Source organism: Kogia breviceps, chromosome X (genome assembly GCF_026419965.1).
Source record: "Kogia breviceps isolate mKogBre1 chromosome X, mKogBre1 haplotype 1, whole genome shotgun sequence".
NCBI lineage: Eukaryota > Metazoa > Chordata > Mammalia > Artiodactyla > Physeteridae > Kogia > Kogia breviceps.
Genome location: NC_081330.1, coordinates 107,366,016 through 107,391,043, shown reverse-complemented (window position 1 = coordinate 107,391,043; position 25,028 = coordinate 107,366,016). Strand labels below are relative to the sequence as shown.

Below are 25,028 nucleotides of genomic sequence, written 5' to 3'. Positions count from 1 at the left end.
TCTGTTTTGCAAATACATTCATTTGTAATATTTTTTAGATTCCACATATAAGTAATACACACTATCTGTCTTTCTCTGTCTGGCTTATTTCACTAAGTATAATATTCTCTAGGTCCATCCACACTTCTACACGTGGCAGAATTTCATTCTTTTTCATGACTAATATTTCATTGTATATATGAATGTGTGTATGTATGTGTGTATATATATATATATATATATATATATATACATATATATATATACCACATCTTCTTTATACATTCATCTGTTGATTGGCATTTGGGTTGCTTCCATATCTTGGTAATTATAATTAGCACTGCTATGAATACTGGGGTGCATGTATCTTTTCAAATTAGTGTTTTCATTTTTTCTAGATATGTACACAGGAGAGGAATTGCTGGATCATATGGTAGTTCTACTTTTAGTTTTTTGAGGAACCTCCATACTGTTTTCCATTGTGGCTGCACCTATTTACATACCCACCAAAAGTGTACAAAGGGCTTCCTTTTTCTTCACATCCTTGTCAACACTGGTTATTTGTAGATCTTTTGATGATGGCCATTCTGACAGGTGTGAGGTACTATCTCACTGCTGTTTTGATTTTCATTTCTCTAATAATTAGCAAATGTGCCCTTTCATGTGCCTATTGGCCATCAGAATGTTTTCTTTGGAAAAATGTCTACTCAGGTCTTCTTCCCATTTTTTGATTGGGTTGTTTGTTTTCTGATACTAAGCTGTATGAGCTGTTTGTATATTTTGGAGATTAATCCCTTGTCAGTAGCATCATTTGCAAATATTTTCTCCCAGTCTGTAGGTTGTCTTCTCATTTTGTTGATGGTTTCCTTTGCTGTGCAAGAGCCTTTAAGTTTAATTAGGTCCCACTTGCTTATTTTCACTTTTATTTCTTTTGCCTTAGGAGAGAGATCCAAAAATAATGTTACTATGATATACGTCAAATAGTGTTCTGCCTGTATTCTCATCTATGAGTTTTATGGTTTCAGGTCTTACATTTAGGTCTTTAATCCATTTTGAGTTTATTTTTATATATAGTATGAGGAAATATTCTAATCTCATTCTTTTACATGTAGCTATCCAGTTTTCCCAGCACCACTTGTTGAAGAGACTGTCTTTTCTCCATTGTATACTTTAGCCTCCTTTGGCATAGATTAATTAACCATAGGTGTGTGGGTTTATTTCTGGGCTCTCTATTATGTTCCATTTATATACGTGTCTGTTTGTGCCAATACCATGCAGTTTTGATTACTGTAGTCCGAGAAGGTGATACTTCCAGCTTTTTTCTTTTTTCTAAAGATTGCTTTGGCAATTTGGGGTCTTTTATGGTTTCACATGAATTTTAGGATTATTTGTTCTAGTTTTGTGAAAAATGTCATGGGTATTTTCATAGGGGTAGCATTAAATCTGTAGATTGCTTTGGGTAGTATGGCCATTTTAACAATATTAATTCTTCCAATCCAAGAGCACGAAATATCTTTCCATTTCTTTGCATCATCTTCAATTTCCTTCATCAGAGTATAGGTCTTTCACGTCTTTGGTTAAGTTTATTCCAAGGTATTATATTCTTTTTTGATGTGATTTTAAACAGGATTTTTTTTTTTTACTTTCTTTCTGATACTTCATTATTAGTGTATAGGAAAGCAACAAACTTCTGTATATTAATCTTGTATCCTGCAAATTTGCTGAATTCATTTATTAGTTCTATTAGTTTTGGAGTGGAGACTTTAGGGTTTTCAATGTAAAGCATAATGTTATCTGCAAATAGTGATAGTTTTACTTCTTTCATTTCAATTTGGAAGTCTTTTATTTATTTTTCTTGTCTGATTGCTGTAGCTAAGATGGCCAATACTTGTTAAATAGAAGTGGTGAGAGTAGGCTTCCTTGTCTTATTCCTGAATTTAGAGGAAAGGCTTTCAGCCTTTCACTACTGAGTATGATGTTAGCTGTGGCTTTGTCATAAATGGCCTTTATCATGTTGAGATATGTTCCCTCTATACTCACTTTGTTGAGAGTTTTTGTTTGTTTGTTTTTATCATGAACGGATGTTGAATATTGTCAAATGCTTTTTCTGCATCTACTGAGGTGATCATCTGTTCTTTTATCTTTCCTTTTGTTAGTGTGGTATATTATATTGATTTGCAAATACTGAACCATCCTTGATCCAACTTGATCATGATGTATGATCCTTTTAATACATTGATGGATTTATTCTGTTGAGGTGTTTGTATTTATATGCATCAAAGATATTGGCCTATAATTTTCATTTCCTTTTTTTTTGTAGTCTCTTTGTCTGGTTTTCATACTAGGGTAATGGTAGCCTCATAGAATGAATTTTGGAATGTTCTGTCCTCTTCAATTTTTTGGAATAGTTTGAGGACAGGTTTAAGTTCTTTATATGTTTGGTAGAATTCTCCTGTGAAGCTGTCTGGTCTTGGACTATTCTTTGCTGAGAGGTTTTTTTTTTTTTTTTTTTACTAGAAAATCAATTTCACTACTAGTGATTGGTCTGTTCAAATTGGCTGTTTCTTCTTGATTCAGTCTTGGCAGGTTGTATGTTTCTAGAAAATTGTCCATTTTCTTCTAGGTTGTCCAATTTGTTGGTGCATATCTGTTCGTAGTATTCTCTTAAGATTTTTTGTATCTCTCTGGTATTGGTTGTTATTTCTCTACTTTCATTTCTTATTTTGTTTGAGTCTTCTCTCTTTTCTTCTTGGTGAGCCTGGCTAAAAGTTTATCAATTTTGTTTTTCTTTTCAAAAAACTAGCTCTTGGTTTCATTGATCTTTTCTATTTTTTTCTTTTATTTTGTTTCTATTTTATTGATTTCCTCTCCTATATTTATTATTTCCTTCATTCTGTGGACTTTGGGCTTGCTTTGTTCTTTTTCTAATTCCTTTAGGTGGTATGTTAGGTTGCTTGTTTGAGATTTTTCTTTTTTCTTGAGGAAGGCCTGCAGCATTATAAACTTCCCTCTTAGAATGGCTTTTGCTGCATCCCATAGATTTTGGAGTTTTGTGTTTCCATTTTCATTTGTCTTGAGGTATTTCCTGATTTTCCCTTTAATTTCTTCATTGACCCATTACTTTTTTAGTAGCCTATTGTTTAGTCTCCACATGTTTGTTCCTTTCTCATTTTTCTTTCTGTTATTGATTTCTAGTTTCATACTGTTGTGGTCAGAAAACATGCTCAATACAAGTTCTATTCTCTTCCTCTGGTAGCTGTAAGACTATGAATTTTTAAGGCTACTGTGTAGCTGGGAGAAACTGATGGGAATAGGCCAAGTTAAAAAGCCTCAAACCCTGCTGTTCTTAGTGAAGTTCAGTAGTTTACATATTGTTGCCAACCTCTGGTTAATTTCCAGAGTTTAGAAAAGGCAATTTTAACAATTTTGCAATTTGCTGCTTTTATGGAGGAGTGGATTTACAGAGTTGCCACATTACATTTTGAAGCATGGAATTAGTTCAAGTGTGAAAAGGAAATAAGGCAAAATATGGTACAATCACACCATAATGCTATCCAAGTCTTTGTGACTCTGAATTAAATATTTATATACTATAGCAGTACCTGGAAAACTACCCATTATTTTTCCTGTGCTCTATCAGTGATGTAGGAAGCACTCTGTGTGCTTTGAGAAATTTAATAGCTTCATACATACTTTGGGAGGAAAAGGACTATCATGTTATTGATTCTTTCTTCTTAATCATGTGGGATCTTTAGGGGAGAACAAAAGGGAATAAAGAAACTACATGAAAAAATGGCAGGTCCTAGGAAGAAGTTTTCTGATAATGTTTTTCATTACTGTATCAGAAATCCAAACCTCAAACTACCAGGGTGGGTCAATTTGCTGATTTAATTTTGTGCTCATCCAAAAAGTAAATAAAATGTGTGAAAGGAGAATTGAGCTTCCATTACTGTATATACCTTTTTGGTAGATAAGGATACTATCTAATGCCACCCATCCCCTCAAATAATTAAAATGACAAGGCTCTACTTTCAAATTTGAAAAAAAAAAAGTTCTGATTAGTTTCTTTCCTGGTAAAATAATATGCAATTCTCAAATAGCTATCAGATTTACTACATATAACAAGTTCAACTTTTAAAATTAATTACATGATTACAGTGTATCTACATTTCAATTTCCCTAAAGAATGTCTTCAAAACACATATATTTTGCAGCCTTGGAAATCTTTATTTAATAGTTTGATAAATTATTGGGTTTCTCACCTCAGATAGTTTTAAGTATTATATAGCTAAATCAGCTAGGCTCAAATAAGATTTCACTTCTCTATTGAATTCATGTACTCTTAGCTCAGCCAAGCACAAAACAGCTAATGCCATCACGTTGGAAAAGCTTTTATGCTGAATTTGACACAAACGCAACCACAAGAGAGACAAAAAAAGGAATTTCTCTTTCAAAAGCTGAAAGGGGAAAAAAAATAAGTGAAAATTCTGAGCCTGGGTAAATCTCTCTTGACACTGGAAAAGAAAGTTTAAAATCATCAAGAAATAATTTTTCCAAAGAATCTACTGCCAAGTTTGGACCAATCTTAATAGCCCGGGAAACAGGTTGTGAAATAAACGAAGATTCTGCCAAATAAAGAAATCCCATGATGACCACTGCTGGCAGTTTTAGGTGCCAAAGGCATACCATCTTACCTCTTATGAAAGTTAAATGGCATCATCTCTCATAGTATTCTGCCAGAGCCTTTTGGCAGACATTTTGATTAGGATGAAAATCCTGTATGATCTCCCCTAATATCTGTCTTTCTATCTCAAAAGAGCATTATTGTTCTACTAGGGCCATGTAGAAGAGCAAATGAAGCCATGCAGTTAACAAAATCAACTACTTACTCAACTTATGATTTTGTTTCCAAAAATTTAAGGGTTATATAGAAAAGAAAGAAACTAAACATACATTATGGGCATCATTTAATGATCTACTCATTAATTATTGACACGATGGGCTATCTACAGTCTATTATTTTGCCAATACTCACTGTTGCTATCTCCTTCCACCTTGTCTATGCTTTCAAGATGGGGTTTTCCCAGATGCCATCTCAGATTTGAGTTCTACTTTGTGAAGGGGCTGTTGTTATTCCAATGTTTTCTGCACTATTTTTTCTAACCAAGAGTGGAGGTTTTCTAAATGTCTAATTAGTAGGGAAATGGCGAAAGATGGAACTTAATGAAATATTATAATTAAAAATGATAATTATTAAAAGTTATGTACCAACATATATGTTTATATAAAACTAACTTTAAAATCAGAATTCAAAATTTTATCTACATTATGAAGATAATTAAAAATACATAGATAAGAAATGGAAGAGACGGGAATTCCCTGGCAGTCCAGTGGTTAGGGCTCCATGCTCTCACTGTCGAGGGCTTGGGTTCAATCCCTTGTCAGGGAACTAAGATCCCTTAAGCCGTGTGGTGCAGCCAAAAAAAAAAAAAAAAAAAAAAGAAGAAGAAGAAAAAGAAATGGAAGAGATTATAGACAGAGGTTAGCAATTATGAATCATGAAAATATCAAAATATCAGAATTATGAGTGATTTTTTTCTTCAGCTCAGGTATAGTGACTGGTTTTAAGTTTTCAAAGAGTGTAATGGTGCTGGTGGTTGGCTTTGAAACCATTTCATTGTGACAGTGAGGGCAGTCATCAGCAATGCTGTTCCAAAGGAGGCTGGCTGCTGTAATCACAGCTCTTCAACTATATAGAGACAGCCTGATGACTACCTTACGAGGATCACCAGCTCTCTTGTTAACCACAGACACATAGACTAAGAAAGAATTCATGGAGCAAGGAGATCCTTGTCAAATTAACCACAGTCTAATATGTCTATTTTCACACTTTCTTCCTCAAATAAAATTGTAAGTGATAAGCCAGCTAATATCATTCAGGAATGATAACACATTAGATATAAAGGCAGTCCTCCACTTTATAAGGCTCCCTGACTTTTATAAGAATTAAATATTGTAGTTTCATTAAAAATGGAATACAATTTGCAATTATCTTTTAAATTTTTCACAGTAAAACAAAATATGAAAACTTCTCCCTGGTATACTGTTTCACTGCTTTCATTTTCCACCTGTTGGCTCATCAGTAATATAATCTTATTTGTCAGTTCACAACTACAATGGTCTCCCTTTCTGATTCTCACGGTATTTTCTTGATTTGTTTTAGCCACACAGACAACGGGTTAAGGAGGAAATCTGTGAGGTCATTTACAAAAGAGGGAGGAGATATGGGGATATATGTATATGTATAGCTGACTCACTTTGTTATAAAGCAGAAACTAACACACCATTGTAAAGCAATTATACTCCAATAAAGATGTTAAAAAAAAAGTAATTGCTATGCATTCGTATCCCAACTCTGCTGCTTTTAAAGAGGAGTTACTGAACTTCTCTAGGCTTTCAATTTACTTATCTGTAAACAGGGAACAATAATAGTACTTTTCATGGAAAGTTTTTGGGAGGATGAAATAAGCCAATATATGTGAAGTGGTTAGTACAGTTTTTGACAAATAGCCAAGTACTCACTAAATGTTAGTATTAGGGTTAGTATTACTTTTAGTTTTAGCATATGTCATTTAGGAAATGGACAGAAAAATTACAGCTTTAGTCTCCTTTATTTACGTTAGTAACTTACACTGAAGTTACAGCAATATATATCACTAAATTCCTAAACATATAACACAAACAAAAACACAAGTTTCCAAAGATAATGGCTGAGCCATTTTTAAGATGCAGTTTTAGATGGACTATTCAAAAGCAAATTTTTATTTGAAAAGTCTGACAGACATAGCAATTATAATACAATCTTGTCTTTGTTTTAGATGTCCAAAACACCTTACTTATTTTGATGAAAAAATTGTTTTGTTTTCCCCTTTCATATTTTCTTTTGCCACTCTGTCTCTTATTTAAAGCTCCTTGCTTTTCCAAAAGCTATTAAACCCAAATCATTCTTGCCATTACTTTAGGATTCTTGTATGTTTTAAGAGTATTTCTCAATTGCCAAATTTCAGAGTCTTCGTGCCCTGATCAACTCTGTCTCTATATGCCTCTCATCTCTCCTTTCCCTCATCTAACTCAAGGGTACAATCCAAATTCTTTTTCCCTGGTAATTCCTCCTGACAACTTAACCACTTTGTTCCATGATCCGCTAGATTCATAGAACCCTAAATTTTTGAGAGGAAAAAAGAAATAGCATAACATACTGAGTACGTGGTGGATAAGACCAGAACCCTCAAGAATAACCACATGGATTCTATGTTTCACATAGTCAAGTGAAAAACTGGAAAAACCATCATTAGAAATTCCTAATTCATCTACGCTCATCAAAGGGAGAAAATCTTAGTGGTAAAAAGTATCTTGTGAAAGAGACAATTTTTATTCATCTAGATGTTGCCTCCAACAAAGGTACTGATAAGTTTGTAAAATCCTATGTGGCTTTCTAACATTCTTGTCATATAATAAAAATCCTGTCCTCATTGCTGCTCAGACCCTTTGGAAAACTAGCTATGACAAGGACTGGCTAAAAGCTCACTAGTTCATTATTCCCATTTATTCTTCCTGAAATTAAATTGGGAACAAGTTCTGGTCAATGGGTTTTGGGTGGAAGTGATGTCCATAATCTCGAGGCCTGGCCATAAAACCCCATGTCTTGACCACATTCTCCCTTTCTCTTCTGCAGTGACTTTGGGCAGCCAAGATTTTAAAATTATAGTTTGATAAAATTAGAAAAGTTTGGACCCCCAAGTCACCATTTAGGGGAGAGCTCCCAAGATGGGTTCTTTGACCTCTATTGAACTATGACACAACCAAGCAATTAATCACCACTGTATTCAGCTACTAAGATTTCAGGTTTTATTTTTCAAATAAACCTAGTGTAAATAAATATGCTATGTGGCTTAGCATAGTCTAAACAATGATTAATTTAGAAATGGGAGCCACTCCATGCAAGAAAACTATATGGCTTTTTTCTCAGATGACATACGTAATTTGAGATTCAAATACTTGTTTAGCAGAAGGCCTTTTCCTACCAGAAAAAAACCCTATAGAGTGTTTTCATCAATGTGATCAAGTTCTCACTATGTCACTTCTCTGCTTAAAATCCCCTAAGGACTACCCATTGTTTAGCATTTAAGGTCTTGCCTATAAATATGAGGTTTGAAAGGATTCAATATTTCCTAGACCTATATTTATAGGTCTGACCTATAAATATGAGGTTTGAAAGGATTCAATATTTATAAAGTACCATGCATGGTGCTTGATAAGACATAGTCAAACAAATTTTATTTCCATTCCTTTTTCTGTTTCATTTCTCCTGAAGAGTTCTAGATTATTAAGTGGACAAATATATGATGAAGTTTTGGGGGGGGAGAGGAAGAAGAAAAAAAGGAGGAGAAAGAAGGGAAGTTGGGCTGGAGGTCAGAAAATGGGAGGAGAAAGTGAGAGTATCCTTATCCCTACCTTATTCTCATATCCACCCTTCCCTTCTCCATTCAGTGCCCTCAAATAAAGTGGGAAGGAGTAGACCTGTTACTTTTTCTAAGAAGGAATTAAGTCCATCTGATTGACTTCATGATACTACAGAAGTACGTGCAACAATTCTGAAGTGATCTTAAAAGATGATGCAATGTGAAAACCAGACCATTGTATCTAATTTATTAAACAAAATTAATTTTAACATTGATATTATCCATCAATTTTCCTCTAATCTCTACTTTACTTTGACTGCAAAGACTACTGTTCATTTCAGCTTGTTTTCTTTTAATAAGTTAACGTTAAAAATCAGTAGATTTTAATCCATGGTATAATTTTAGGCAGCATATTTTATTTTCAGAACATATCTTTGATACTAACCTTGGTTTCTGTGATTTTCCTTTGGATTGCATCCATTGTGTAGGGACCCTCCTTCCATGACTCAAGCTTGGCTCTGGCCTGCCCCAAGACCTGCTGAGCTTCTTCCTTAGCTTCGAGCCATTGTGTTGAATCTTTTAACATTTCATTCAACTGTTGTCTCTGGTTCTGAAGGTGTTCCTGTACTTCATCCCACTGACTCTGAATTCTTTCAACTGGAAAAGAAGAAAAAATGAATATATGGGAGTAAATGCTAGTCTAGAGGAGACATTTGAAATTTAACATCCAAATATTATCTCACATTTTATATTACTTTAAAAAGAAATTGCTCATTGTGTTACAGCTAGGATGATAGACAATGGAATTTCTTACTTTTTTCAAAGGCAAACATAAGTTTTTGTTAAACCAACTTCCTGAAGGTGATCTAGAACATCAATAGTACATGTGAAAATTTAACTGTGTCTATTCCTTTTCTTTTTTTAGTTTTAAAAGCAGGATAAAACATTTATTAACATAGTACATTAACACAGTTGTATAACTGAATGCAAGATCTTTTCACATAATACCCCCTAAAGCATCTCAAGCACTACATGTCTAAAACAGAACCTACAGAAAAGGAACTATTTCTTTCTAAAAAAAGAACCTGTTACTTATTTTCTCTTCCTCGGTCACTGTGCCAACATGTTGACTAACCTGATTTTTCCCATTTCCTAACTGTGCAAATGTCATAACCATTTACTCAGCCCCAAATAGGACATACCTAAATCATATGCCTTCTTTTCCATTTCAACCACACAAACAAGTTTCCCTGAATCTATCTTTTCATGCTCTTCCTAGTGCTGTAGTTCATATCTTCATTTCCATTTTTATCTAGGATGTTGCTACAATCTTCAAACTAATCTCTTTTTTTTTTGAATTGCAGAAATTTATTTTTTTATAGAGCAGGTTCTTATGCATTTTATTTCCCTTTTTTTTTTTTTTTGCAGTACACGGGCCTTTCACTGTTGTGGCCTCTCCCGTTGCAGAGAACAGGCTCCAGACGCACAGGCTCAGCGGCCATGGCTCACGGGCCCAGCCGCTCCACGACATGTGGGATCTTCCTGGATTGGGGCACGAACCCATGTCCCCTGGATCATCAGGCGGACACTCAACCACTGCGCCACCAGGGAAGCCCTATGCATTTTATATATATTAGTGTATATATGTCAATCCCAATCTCCCAATTCATCACACCACCACCACTCCCCTCCCCATCACTTTCCTCGCTTGGTGTCCATACGTTTGTTCTCTACATCTGTGTCTCTATTTCTGCCCTGCAAACAGGTTCAACTGTACCATTTTTCTAGGTTCCACATATATGCATTAATACACGATATTTGTTTATCTCTTTCTGATTTACTTCACGCTGTATGATAGTCTTTAGATCCATCCACATCTCTACAAATGACCCAATTTTGTTCCTTATTCTGGCTGAATAATATTCCATTGTACACATGTATCACATCTTCTTTATCCATTCGTCTGTTGATGGGCATTTAGGTTGCTTACATGACCTCACTATTGTAAATAGTGCTAAAATGAACATTGGGGTGCATGTGACTTCTTGAATTACATTTTTTTCTGGGTATATACCCAGTAGTGGGATTGCTGGGTCATATGGTAATTCTACTTTTGGTTTTTTAAGGAACCTCCATACTGTTCTCCATAGTGGCTGTACCAATTTACATTCTCACCAACAGTGCAAGAGGGTTCCCTTTTCTCCACACCCTCCCCAGCATTTGTTGTTTGTAGATTTTCTGATGATGCCCATTCTAACTGGTGTGAGGTGATACCTCATTGTAGTTTTGATTTGCATTTATCTAATAATCAGTGATGTTGAGCAGCTTTTCAAGTGCTTCTTAGCCATCTCTATGTCTTCTTTGGAAAAATGTCTATTTAGGTCTTCTGCCCATTTTTGCATTGGGTTGTTTATTTTTTAATATTAAGCTGCATGAGCTGTTTATATATTTTGGAAATTAATACTTTGTCCATTGATTCATTTGCAAATATTTTCTCCCATTCTGAGGGTTGTCTTTTCGTCTTGTTTATGGTTTCCTTTGCTGTGCAAAAGCTTTGAAGTCTCATTAGGTCCCATCTGTTTATTTTTGGTTTTATTTCCATTACTCTACGAGGTAGATCAAAAAAGATCTTGCTGTGATTTATGTCAAAGAGTGTTCTTCCTAAGTTTTCCTCTAAGAGTATTATAGTGTCCGGTTTTGCATTTAGGTTTCTAATGCCTTTTGAGTTTATTTTTGTGTATGGTGTTAGGGTGTGTTCTAATTTCATTCTTTTAAATGTAGTGGTCCAGTTTTCCCAGCACCACTTATTGAAGAGGCTGTCTTTTCTCCATTGTATATGCTTGCCTCCTTTGTCATAGATTAGCTGACCATAGGTGTGCGGGGTGAGCTCTGGGCTTTCTATCCTGTTCCATTGATCTATATTTCTGTTTCTGTGCCAGTACCATATTGTCTTGATTACTGTAGCTTTGTAGCATAGCCTTAAGTGAGGCAGTCTGATTCCTCCAACTCTGTTTTTTTTCCCTCAAGACTGCTTTGGCTATTCGGCGTCTTTTGTGTCTCCATACAAATTTTAAGATTTTTTGTTCTACTTCTGTAAAAAATGCCATTGGTATTTTGATAGGGATTACATTGAATCTGTAGATTGCTTTGGGTAGTACAGTCATTTTCACAATATTGATTCTTCCAATCCAATAACATGGTATATCTCTCCGTCTGTTTCTATCATCTTTAATTTCTTTCATCAGTGTCTTACAGTTTTCTGCATACAGGTCTTTTGTCTCCCTAGGTAGGTTTATTTCTAGATATTTCATTCTTTTTGTTGCAATGGTAAATGGGAGTGTTTCCATAATTTCTCTTTCAAAATTATTATAATTATTGTATAGGAATGCAGGAAATTTCTGTGCATTAATTTTGTACCCTGCAACTTTACCAAATTCATTGATTAGCTCTAGTAGTTTTCTGGTGGCATCTTTACGATTTTCTATGTATAGTATCATGTCATCTGCAAACAGTGACAGTTTTACTTCTTCTTTTCCAATTTGTATTCCTTTTATTGCTTTTTCTTCTCTGATTGCTGTGGCTAGGATTTCCAAAACTATGTTGAACAACACTGGTGAGAGTGGACATTCTTGTCTTGTTCCTGATCTTAGAGGAAATTCTTTCAGGTTTTCACCACTGAGAATGATGTTTGCTGTGGGTCTGTCATATATGGGCTTTATTACGTTGAGGTAGGTTCGTTCTATGACCACTTTCTGGAGAGTTTTTATCATACATGGGTGTTGAATTTTGTCAAAAGCTTTTTCTGCATCTATTGAGATGATCATATGGTGTTTATTCTTCAATCTGTTAAAATGGTGTATCACATTGATTGATTTGCATATGTTGAAGAATCCTTGCATCCCTGGGATAAATCCCACTTGATCATGGTGTATGATCCTTTTAATGTGTTGTTGGATTTTGTTTGCTAGTATTTTGCTGAGGATTTTTGCATCTATATTCATCACTGATATTGGTCTCTAATTTTTTTTGTAGTATCCTTGTCTGGTTTTGGTATCAGGGTGATGGTGGCCTCAGAGAATGAGTTTGGGAGTGTTCATTCCTCTGCAATTTTGGGGAGAGTTTGAGAAGGATGGGTGTTAGCTCTTCTCTAAATGTTTGATAGAATTCACCTGTGAAGCCATCTGGTCCTGGACTTTTGTTTGTTGGAAGATTTTTAATCAGTTTTAGTTTCATTACTTGTGATTGGTCTGTTCATATTTTCTATTTCTTCCTGTTTCAGTCTTGGAAGCTTATACCTTTCTAAGAATTTGTCCATTTCTTCCAGGTTGCCCATTTTATTGGCATGGAGTTGCTTATAATAGTTTGTTAGGATGCTTTGTATTTCTGTGGGTTCTGTTGTAACTTCTCCTTTTTCATTTCTGATTTTATTGATTTGAGTCCTCTCCCTCTTTTTCTTGATAAGTCTGGCTAATGTTTTATCAATTTTGGTTATCTTGGCAAAGAACCAGCTTTTAGTTTTATTGATCTTTGTTACTGTTTTCTTTGTTTCTGTTTCATTTATTTCTGTTCTGATCTTTATGATTTCTTTCCTTCTACTAACTTTGGATTTTGTTTGTTCTTCTTTCTCTAGTTCCTTTAGGTGTAAGGTTACATTGTTTTTTTGAGATTTTTCTTGTTTCTTGAGGTAGGCTTGTATTGCTATAAACTTCCCTCTCAGAACTGCTTTTGCTGCATCCTATAGGTTTGGGATCCTCATGTTTTCCTTGTCATTTGTCTCTAGGTATTTTTTGATTTCCTCTTTGATTTCTTCAGTGCTATCTTGGTTATTTAGTAACATATTGTTTAGCCTCCACGTGTTTGTGTTTTTTACGTTTCTTTCCCAATAATTCATTTCTAATCTCACAGCACTGTGGTCAGAAATGACACTTGATATGATTTCAATTTTCATAAACTTACTGTGGCTTGATCTGTGACCCAATATGTGCTCTATCCTGGAGAATATTCCATGTGCACTTGAGAAGAAAGTGTAATCTGCTGTTTTTGGATGGAATGTGCTACAAATATCAATTAAATCTATCTGGTCTATTGTGTCATTTAAAGCAATTGTTTCCTTATTTATTTTCATTTTGGATGATCTGTCCATTGGTGTAAGTGAGGTGTTAAAGTCCCCCACTATTATTGTGTTACTGTCGATTTCCTCTTTTATAGCTGTTAGCAGTTGCCTTATGTATTGAGGTGCTCCTATGTTGGGTGCATATATATTTGTTATATCGTCTTCTTGGATTGATCCCTTGATCATTATGTAGTGACCTTCCTTGTCTCTTGTAACATTCTTTATTTTAAAGTCTATTTTATCTGATATGAGTATCGCTACTCCAGCTTTCTTGTGATTTCCATTTGCGGCGAGTATCTTTTTCCAACCCCTCACTTTCAGTCTGTATGTGTCCCTAGGTCTGAAGTGGGTCTCTTGTAGACAGCATATTATATGGGGCTTGGTTTTGTATCCATTCAGCAAGCCTGTGTATTTTGGTTGGAGCATTTAATCCATTCACGTCTAAGGTAATTATCCATATGTAGGTTCCTGCTACCATTTTTTCAATTGTTATGGGTTTGTTTTTGTAGGTCCTTTTCTTCTCATGTTTCCCATTTAGAGACGTTCCTGTAGCATTTGTTGTACAGCTGGTTTGGTGCTGCTGAATTCTCTTAGCTTTTGCTTGCCTGTAAAGCTTTTGTTTTCTCCACCGAATCTGAATGAGATCCTTGCCGGGTAGAGTAATCTTGGTTGTAGGTCTTCCCTTTCATCACTTTAAGTATATCATGCCACTTCCTTCTGGCTTGTAGAGTTTCTGCTGAGAAATCAGCTGTTAACCTTATGGGAGTTCCCTTGTATATTATTTGTCATTTTTCCCTTGCTGCTTTCAATAATTTTTCTTTGTCTTTAATTTTTTCCAATTTGATAACTACGTGTCTTGGCATGTTTCTCCTTACGTTTATCCTGTATGGGACTCTCTGTGCTTCCTGGACTTAGGTGGCTATTTCCTTTTCCATGTTAGGGAAGTTTTCAACTGTAATCTCTTCAAATATTTTCTCAGGTCCTTTCTCTCTCTCTTCTCCTTCTGGGACCCCTATAATGCAAATGTTGTTGCGTTTCATATTGTTCCAGAGGTCTCTTAGGCTGTCTTCGTTTCTTTTCATTCTTTTTTCTTTATTCTGTTCCATGGCACTAAATTCCACCATTCTGTCTTCCAGGTCACTTACCTGTTCTTCTGCCTCAGTTATTCTGCTATTGATTCCTTCTAGTGTATTTTTCATTTCAGTTATTGTATTGTTCATCTCTGTTTGTTTGTTCTTTTATTGTTCTAGGTGTTTGTTAAATATTTCTTGCATCTTCTTGATCTTTGCCTCCATTCTTTTTCTGAGCTCCTGGATCATCTTCACTATCATTATTCTGAATTCTTTTTCTGGAAGGTTGCCTATCTCCACTTCATTTAGTTTTTTTTCCTGGGGTGTTATCTTGTTCCTTCATCTGGTACATAGCCCTCTGCCTTTTCATCTTGTCTATCTTTCTGTGAATGTATTTTTTGTTCCACAGGCTGCAGGATTGTAGTTCTTGCTTCTGCTGTCTGCCCTCTCTAACTGTCTTTTCTTAATCTCTAGAGCCAAATGTGAGTAATCTTTCTGAAAGCTCCTATAGCAGAATGCCCACATCCCCTCCCCCTTATCAATTCATTGCCCAACAGCCTGACCTCCAATACCATCACTGACATTTCATTGTTCGTAGGCTTTGTGTTGCCATAAAGAGTTTGCTTTGCCATCTAAGTGGTAGGCTAGATACACCAAGGAATTGAGGCTCCCCTCCCCAGTCTCCCACCACCTTACCTCCCAGGAACAGCCTGTAACCAATGACTGATGGTAGTCATTGGGGTATGAATATTCTAGCATGCCTGATGCTATGGGAGATAACTGTGAGGTATGTGATATATAAGGGTTCCAGAGTTCTCCCAGTGCGATAAAGCTCTAGTGGGTCATAGTGGTAACCTGCTTGATTAGGTACCAGTCTTTATTGGCTGTCTTGCCTTACCTGTCTCACTTTCTCATTCCCCTATTGATCTCTCTCTCAACTCCCAAATAAACCTCTTGCTCTCAAAACTTTTTTTCTGCGGCAATCCCAGACCAGATAGGCATACTGGAAACTTCTTGTAACAATGCCAGTTATATTCTGTAAGTAGGACAGGCTTACATCGATGCTATTTTCTGATATCATTGTGAGTCAAAGATGGAGATTCCCTATAAATTTTGCTCTGGAATACTTTATTTTAGAATATTAAAAATAAACATAACAAGATTGCTTTTTCTTTTCTTTGAGGACCACATAATCTTCTGTTTAAGCTGATTTCATAAAATGGAAATAATGCCATAGAAAACAGGTAATAAAACCACCACTTACTTTACTCCTTAAGCAGGAAATCTGAAAGACATTCTAGATTTTTCCCTAAGCCTCACCAAACACCATATATAATTGGTTACTAAGTTTTCTCATACAGAACTCCTTCGTTCTTTCCACACGTTTCCATTGCAAAGCTCCAACATTTTTTGTCTACATGTTTGCAATAGACTGTACATAGTCCCTCTGCCTCAAGTCTCCGCCTTCCAATGTAACTTCTACACTGTAGACATAGTAATACCTAATATAAATCTGATCACCCCACTCTCTCATTTAAACCCTTCAACTTCTCCCCACTGTCCTCTGGAATATCTTAGCTTCATTTACATATTCCTCTGGGATCTGGGCTGGATAATCTGAGAGATTTATTTACAAAGCAACAAATTATAACATAATCAGAGTATAGGAAAATCACCAAATTTAATATAAGAAACTAGGCCTTGCAGCAGTGGAGCTGTTAATACATCTAGGCCCAAGAAATCAAGGGAGGGAGAAGTGGCCAGAAGCTGAGAATCATGAGGAGAAACCACCTTGAGAAGAACAGTAACCTTTTATCAAGGGACAGAGTCAGCCTGAAGCAAATTCATGGGTAGGGAACTAGAAGAATATATACCCTGACCTCTCTGCCCTCTCTCTTCAATTTCCTACCAGGGCTCCCCAGTGGCTAAACCAATTGGAAGCCAGAGGGCATGGGAGACCAATGATGACACAGATCAACCACCCAGAGTAGAGAGTGAGGTAGAGAAGGGCAATGGACAAATAAAACGTATACAGCACAGTCTTGTGCTTCTTATTTCATGACATAAGCTTAGTCCTTCTTAATTAAACCTGCTGTTGCCTCCCTAAAGTTATAAGAAGTTATGAGTTAAAGAAGTATCTGAGATATTTTGTAAATAACCATCAGTACTAAACAGACCCTACAAGACTACTGATTGTGACATGAATTAAAAAATGTGGTACCTAGAAGAGGTAAAATCAAGTAAGTGACATTCATTACAGGTACTGTTTTTATCGGTTTCATTTTGATTTGGGTGTTTGCTATGCATTGCAAACCCAGTCAACATATCATCTTCCAACTTTGGTTAACATGTCAACCTGTTTAAATGTCAATAACTCCTTATAATCTTTGAGCACCGTTTTTTTTTTTTTTTTTTTTTTTTTGCTTGTTGCATTGCTGTTGTTCGCCCACTGGGTAGTATAGCACTTATTATAGTTGAGATCTACAATTATTAGTCTATTTAATCTTTAGTTTACCAAACTACTAGTGTAAATGCTATTATAAAAAAGCTATTTAAAATATAAGTAAAAGAGACTTTAAGTGTTCTGGAATATTTTCTTATCAATCATAGAAAAAACTGATAACACAATTACAAACCATTTTCCAACTTATCATAGCAGGCTACTTTATTATGCATAGCTGACACCTCTTTTTTTTCTTGGCCTATTGTTATATACGTATTACATGTATTTGCAAATAATGAAATTGACTTTCCTCTAAAAGCTGATGATTACAATTTGCCTTAATCAGCCTTAATTAGTGACATTTTACTATGCTATCAAAATGTTTAGAACGCCTAGTATTTTTGACAAAAACATGGTAAGCCATTTGCATCTATGCCAGTGAATATTTTCTACATCCTATATTCATTTCAATAGGGTAGACATAATCTATTATTTTAGAAGGCCATCACTTGATATGACAAAGAAGTAGTTTCTCCTATCATGTGGGTAGATATTTCTTAATTGTGCAAAAAGGAGGAAACTTTTATGGCCTATAACATTATTTCAGACAAACATACCATTTGAATGCCTGTTCAATCACAGCAATGAAGGTTTTCATCCCAAAGGGGTCATGTGTGCGTAATTTAGCAAGAGAAAATGGTTTACTGGGTGTGCGTCCCACTAAAGATGTGCTTTCTCATCTTTGACCTTCAACTGTACTTGATCATGAGATAATACTTAACGAAAAAGATTTATAGTTATAGACTCACTCAACAATCTAGCTACCCCTCCATTCACCCCTATTTATCCATCCTGCCAGTTACCATTTTATTTACCAGCTACTGGATACCAGGCATTAGACCAAGCACTGGGGAAACAAAGGAGTCTAAGACAGATTCCCTGGTTTCTGGTTGGTTGGTACCTGTTAGATGGAAGTGTTATTTACCATCTACTCAAGGAATAAAGATCAACAATTCTAGGGAAAAGATAACGAGTTCAATCTTAGACCTATTCAGTGGAAAAGTTTTGAGGATCTTTCACATAGGACTATCATTTTACTCAGTTGGACTGAAGGTGCTATGGCATAGCTGCATATTTTGGAAGACAGAGAAATCCAAGATTAGAAATCACTAGAGAGAAGTAAAAACTGAAGCCATTAATAGGAACACATTCTCACTGGTATGGAGTACAGATTGAGCAAAACAGAGGGTTAAAGATGGAGTCCTGGAAAACATAACCCATAAACACAGAATACAGCGTAAATAGTCAATAAGATGGATGAATGGCTAGAGAGGTAGGAGGATCACTTGGAAAGTGCCCCTCCATAGAAATGTGGATAAGAGAAAATTTTAAAAACACAAGCGTAGTTAACATTTTAAATATCATGGATGTCACAAGAGCTAATAAAAATCATAATAAAACATTATTTGAATACCCACTCTGCTCAAGGCACTGTTTTAAGCTCTTTACATGTATTAACTCATTTAATCATGAAAATCTTATGAGGTAGGTATCATTGCTTATGTTGTTATTGTTGTTGCTGTTCTCCTCATTTAACAGATGAAGAAATAGGGACCACGTTAAAGAACTGGCCTACAGTCATACAGATAGTGAGTGGAAGAGCCAACAATTAGACCCAAGCAGTCAGATTTCCCAAAACCCATGCCAAAAGTATCCATTGGCTTTGACCACAAGAAACTTCCTGAAGACCATACAAAAATGATTTTAGTAGAGTGATAGAAATCTTACTGTAGAGAACTGACAAGTCAATCAGCCAATGATGGTTGAAAGGGGGGAGATAATTGCCCCTTGTTGGTGACAACTGTCAGGTGCAGTTTTCACTATCTCCTACACTTCATTCATTGGGGCTGCCCTCTAGCTGCCCACAGCAATAACCTGCTCAGTAACTGGCTCAATTATTGGCTTCTTTCCTTTACACATTTCACCATCCTACTCCCCTACTAGTACTTCCAGGGATCACCACACAAGTAAATCACCAACACTTAAATCATTGTTTCAAGCTCTGCTTCTGGGGAAACCTAGTCTAAGTTAGAATTTTATTCATTTAAAAAATTTCTCAGGGCACAGCTCAGTGCTTGGCACTTGGTATACTTTGATAACTGCGAAATGAATTGTCCATGTATACTGTTTCAATTAGCCATGTTTCCTTTTTAGAAAGATGTAAAAATACTACTTTCAAAGTTAATCCCTAGCCAGGACCTTGAGTCTTTCTTCTCTAAAAGCAATAATTGTCTCTTTACTGCATTTCAGGTCTATATAATTAGAACATTGGATTAAGTCTTCCACATTTCCCTCTTTTTTTTGACATTTTAATTTTTTAATATTTTTTAAAAAAATTCTTTATTGGAGGGCTTCCCTGGTGGCGCAGTGGTTGAGAGTCCGCCTGCCGATGCAGCAGACACGGGTTCGTGTCCCGGTCCGGGAAGATCCCACATGCCGCAGAGCGGCTGGGCCCGTGAGCCATGGCCGCTGGGCCTGCGTGTCCGGAGCCTGTGCTCTGCAGCGGGAGAGGCCACAACAGTGAGAGGCCCGCGTACCGCAAAAAAAAAAAAAAAAAAAAAAAAAAATCTTTATTGGAGTATAATTGCTTTACAATGTTGTATTACTTTCTGCTGTATAAAAAAGTGAATCAGCTATAATGTATACATATATACCCATATCCCCTCCCTCTTGCGTCTCCCTCCCACCCTCCCTATTCCATCTCCCTAGTTGGTCACAAAGCACCAAACTGATCACGCTGTGCTATGCGGCTGCTTCCCACTAGCTATCTATTTTACATTTGGTAGTGGATATATGTCCATGCCACTCTCTCACTTCGTCCTAGCTTACACTCCCCCCACCAACCATGTCCTCAAGTCTATTCTCTACATCTGTGTCTTTATTGCTCTCCTGCCCCTAGGTTCTCCAGAACCTTTTTTTTTCTTTTAGATTCCATATATATGTGTTAGCATTTGATATTTGTTTTTCTCTTTCTGACTTACTTCACTCTGTAGGAGAGACTCTAGGTCCATCAACTTCACTACAAAAAACTCAATTTCGTTTCTTTTTATGGCTGAGCGATATTACATTATATATATGTGCCACATCTTCTTTATCCATTCATCTATCAATGCAGTTAGGTTGCTTCCATGTCCTGGCTATTGTAAATAGTGCCGCAGTGAACACTGGTACATGTCTCTTTTTGAATTATGGTTTTCTCAGGGTATACACCCAGTAGTGGGATTGCTGGGTCAGAGGGTAGTACTACTTTTAGTTTTTTAAGGAACTTCCATAATGTACTCTATAGTGGCTGTATCAGTTTACATTCCCACCAACAGTGCAAGAGGGTTCCCTTTTCTCCACACCCTCTCCAACATTAATTGTTTGTAGATTTTTTGATGATGGCCATTCTGACTGGTGTGAGGTATTACATCACTGTAGTTTTGACTTGCATTTCTCTAATGATTAGTGATGTTGAGCATCCTTTCATGTGTTTGTTAGCAATCTGTATATCTTCTTTGGAGAAATGGCTATTTAGGTCTTCTGCCCATTTGTGGATTGGGTTATTTGTTTTATTGATACTGAGCTGCATGAGCTGCTTGTATATTATGGAGATTAATCCTTTGTCAGTTGCTTCATTTGTGTCTTTTGATCCTGTTTATGGTTTCCTTTGCTGTGAAACAGCTTTTAATTTTCATTAGGGAGGAGACATTTTGGGCACGTCCCAGCAGCAGGTACCCCAAGAGCCAGTGTACGAGCAGCCAGAGCCCTAGTCAGGCTCCTTCAGAGGGCAAGCATGGCACAGCTTAGAGTGATGCAAAGGGCAACAGCCGGTATTCCTCCTTAAATTCCTTCTCCTCTGGCTTCTCTACTGATTAAAACAAAAACAGCAACCAAGGAGCTCAGACACTAAGAGACAAAGCCGTGTGGATGAAAGGCTCTTGGTGCTGCAGCCAGGAGTCAGTGCTGTGCCTCTGAGGTGGGAGAGCCAACTTCAGGACACTGGTCCACAAGAGACATCCCAGCTCCATGTAATGTCAAATGGCAAAAATCTCCCAGAGATCTCCCTCTCAACAGCAAGACCCAGCTTCACTCAACGACCAGCAAGCTACAGTGCTGGACACCCTATGCCAAACAACTAGCAAGACAGGAACACAACCCCACCCATTAGCAGAGCGGCTGCCTAAAATCATAATAAGGCCACAGACACCCCAAAACACACCACCAGACATAGACCTGCCCACCAGAAAGACAAGATCTGGCCTCATCCACCAGAACACAGGTACCAGTCCCCTCCACCAGGAAGCCTACAAAACCCACTAAACCAACTTTAGCCACTGGGGACAGACATCCAAAACAACGGGGACTACAAACTTGGAGCCTGCAAAAAGGAGACCACAAACACAGTAAGAAAAGCAAAATGAGAAGACAGAAAAACACACAGCAGATGAAGGAGCAAGGTAAAAACCCACCAGACCTAACAAATGAAGAGGAAATAGGCAGGCTACCTGAAAAAGAAATCAGAATAATGATAGTAAAGATGATCCAAAATCTTGGAAATAGAATAGAGAAAATGCAAGAAACATTTAACAAGGACCTAGAAGAACTAAAGAGAAAACAGGCAGTGATGAACAACACACTAAATGAAATTAAAAATATTCTAGATGGGATCAATAGCAGAATAACTGAGGCAGAAGAATGGATAAGTGACCTGGAAGATAAAATAGTGGAAATAACTACTGCCGAGCAGAACAAAGAAAAAAGAATGAAAAGAACTGAGGACAGTCTCAGAGACCTCTGGGACAACAATAAACGCACCAACATTCGAATCATAGGGGTCCCAGAAGGAGAAGAGAAAAAGAAGGGGACTGAGAAAATATTTGAAGAGATTATAGTTAAAACCTTCCCTAATATGAGAAAGGAAATGGTTAATCAAGTCCAGGAAGCACAGAGAGTCCCATACAGGATAAATCCAAGGAGAAACACACCAAGACACATAATAATCAAACTATCAAAAATTAAATATAAAGAAAACATATTAAAAGCAGCAAGGGAAAAAGAACGAATAATACACAAGGGAATCCCCATAAGGTTAACAGCTGATCTTTCAGCAGAAACTCTGCAAGCCGGAAGGGTGTGGCAGGACATATTTAAAGGGATGAAGGAGAAAAACCTACAACCAAGATGACTCTACCCAGCACGGATCTCATTCAGATTGGATGGAGAAATTAAAACCTTTACAGACAAGCAAAAGCTGAGAGAGTTCAGCACCACCAAACCAGCTTTACAACAAATGCTAAAGGAACTTCTCGAGGCAAGAAACACAAGAGAAGGAAAAGACCTACAAGAACAACCCGAAACAATTAAGTAAATGGTAACAAGAACATACTTATCAATAATTACCTTACATGTAAATGAATTAAATGCTGCCACCAAAAGACACAGACTGGCTGAATGGATACAAAAACAAAACCTGTATATATGCTGTCTACAAGAGACCCACTTCAGACCCAGGGACACAAACAGACTGAAAGTGAAGGGATAGAAAAAGATATTCCATGCAAATGGAAATCAAAAGAAAGCTGGAGTAGCAAAGCTCATATCAGACAAAATAGACTTTAAAATAAAGACTATTACGAGAGACAAAGAAGGACCCTACATAATGATCAAGGGACCAATCCAAGAAGAAGATATAACAATTGGAAATATTTATGCACCCAACATAGGAGCACCACAATACATAAGGCATAATGCTAATAGCCAGAAAAGGGGAGATCGACAGTAACACAATAATAGTAGGGGACTTTAACACCCCACTTTCACCAAAGGATCAACCATCCAAAATGAAAATAAATAAGGAAACACAAGTTTTAAATGATACATTAAACAAGATGGACTTAATTGATATTTATAGGACATTCCATCCAAAAACAACAGAATACACATTTTTCTCAAGTGATCACTGAAGAAATCAAAGAGGAAATCAAAAAATACCTAGAAACAAATGACAATGGGGACACGACGACCCAAAACCTATGAGATGCAGCAAAAGCAGTTCTAAGAGGGAAGTTTACAGCAATACAATCCTACCTTAGAAAATGGGAAATATTTCAAATAAACAACCTAACCTTGCACCTAAAGCAATTAGAGAAAGAAGAACAAGAAAACCCCAAATTTAGCAGAAGGAAAGAAATCATAAAGATCAGATCAGAAATAAATGAAAAAGAAACAAAGGAAACAATAGCAAAGATCAATAAAACTAAAAGCTGGTTCTTTGAGAAGATAAACAAAATTGATAAACCAATAGCCAGACTCATCAAGAAAAAAAGGGAGAAGACTCAAATCAATACAATTAGAAATGAAAAAGGGGAAGTAACAACGGACACTGAAGAAATACAAAAAATCATGAGAGATTACTACAAGCAACTCTATGCCAATAAAATGGACAACCTGGAAGAAATAGAAAAATTCTTAGAAATGCCCAACCTGCCAAGACTGAATCAGGAAGAAATAGAAAATATGAACAGACCAATCACAAGTAATGAAATGAAATTGTGATTAAAAATCTTCCAACAAACAAAAGCCCAGAACCAGATGGCTTCACAGGTGAATTCTATCAAACATTTAGGGAAGAGCTAACACCTATCCTTCTCAAACTCTTCCAAAAGATAGCAGAGGGAGGAACACTCCCAAACTCATTCTATGAGGCCACCATCACCCTGATACTAAAACCAGACAAAGACATCACAAAGAAAGAAAACTATAGGCCAATATCACTGATGAACATAGATGCAAAAATCCTCAACAAAATACTAGCAAACGGAATCCAACAGCACATTAAAAGGATCATACACCATGATCAAGTGGGGTTTATTCCAGGAATGCAAGGATTCTTCAGTATATGCAAATCAATCAACGTGATACACCATATCATCAAACTGAAGGAGAAAAACCATATGATCATCTCAATAGATGCAGAGAAAGCTTTTGACAAAATTCAACACCCATTTATGATAAAAACCCTGCAGAAAGTAGGCATAGAGGAAACTTTCCTCAACATAATAAAGGCCATATATGACAAACCCACAGCCAACATCGTCCTCAATGGTGAAAAATTGAAACCATTTCCACTAAGATCAGGAACAAGACAAGGTTGTCCACTCTCACCACTCTTATTCAACATAGTTTTGGAAGTTCTACCCATAGCAATAAGAGAAGAAAAAGAAATAAAAGGAATCCAAATCGGAAAAGAAGTAAAGCTGTCACTGTTTGCAGATGACATGGTGCTTCTAGGTATTTTTTGGTTTCCTCTTTGATTTCTTCTGTGATCTCTTGGTTATTTAGTAGTGTATTGTTTAGCCTCCATGTGTTTGTGTTTTTTACAGATCTTTTCCTGTAATTGATATCTAGTCTCATAGCACTGTGGTCAAAAAAGATACTTGATAGAATTTCAATTTTCTTAAAATTACCAAGCCTTGATTTGTGACCCAAGGTATGATCTATCCTGGAGAATGTTCCATGAGCACTTGAGAAGATAGTGTATTCTGTTGTTTTTGGATGGAATGTTCTATAAATATCAATTAAGTCCATTTTGTTCAATGTGTCATTTAAAGCTTGTGTTTCCTTATTTATTTTCATTTTTGATGATCAGTCCTTTGGTGAAAGTGGGGTGTTGAAGTCCCCTACTATTATTGTGTTACTGTCGATCTCTCCTTTTCTGGCTATTAGCATTATGCCTTATGTATTGTGGTGCTCCTATGTTGTTGGGTGCATAAATATTTCCAATTGTTATATCTTCTTCTTGGATTGGTCCCTTGATCATTATGTAGTGTCCTTCTTTGTCTCTTGTAATAGTCTTCATTTTAAAGTCCACTGTGTCCGATATGATAATTGCTACTCCAGCTTTCTTTTGATTTCCATTT

At 36.4% G+C, this 25,028-nt stretch overlaps 1 protein-coding gene across 18 annotated transcripts in view; it reads right to left on the bottom strand.

The window, feature by feature from the left end:
- The window catches only part of DMD (dystrophin), a 2,551,447-nt gene that overhangs the window by 554,522 nt on the left and 1,971,897 nt on the right, over window positions 1-25,028 (bottom strand). For all 18 annotated transcript variants that reach the window (XM_067023689.1, XM_067023685.1, XM_067023692.1 and 15 more), the window contains one exon: window positions 8,887-9,098. In XM_067023689.1, coding sequence (XP_066879790.1) covers window positions 8,887-9,098 — 212 coding nt within the window. The remainder of the gene's footprint in view (window positions 1-8,886; window positions 9,099-25,028) is intronic.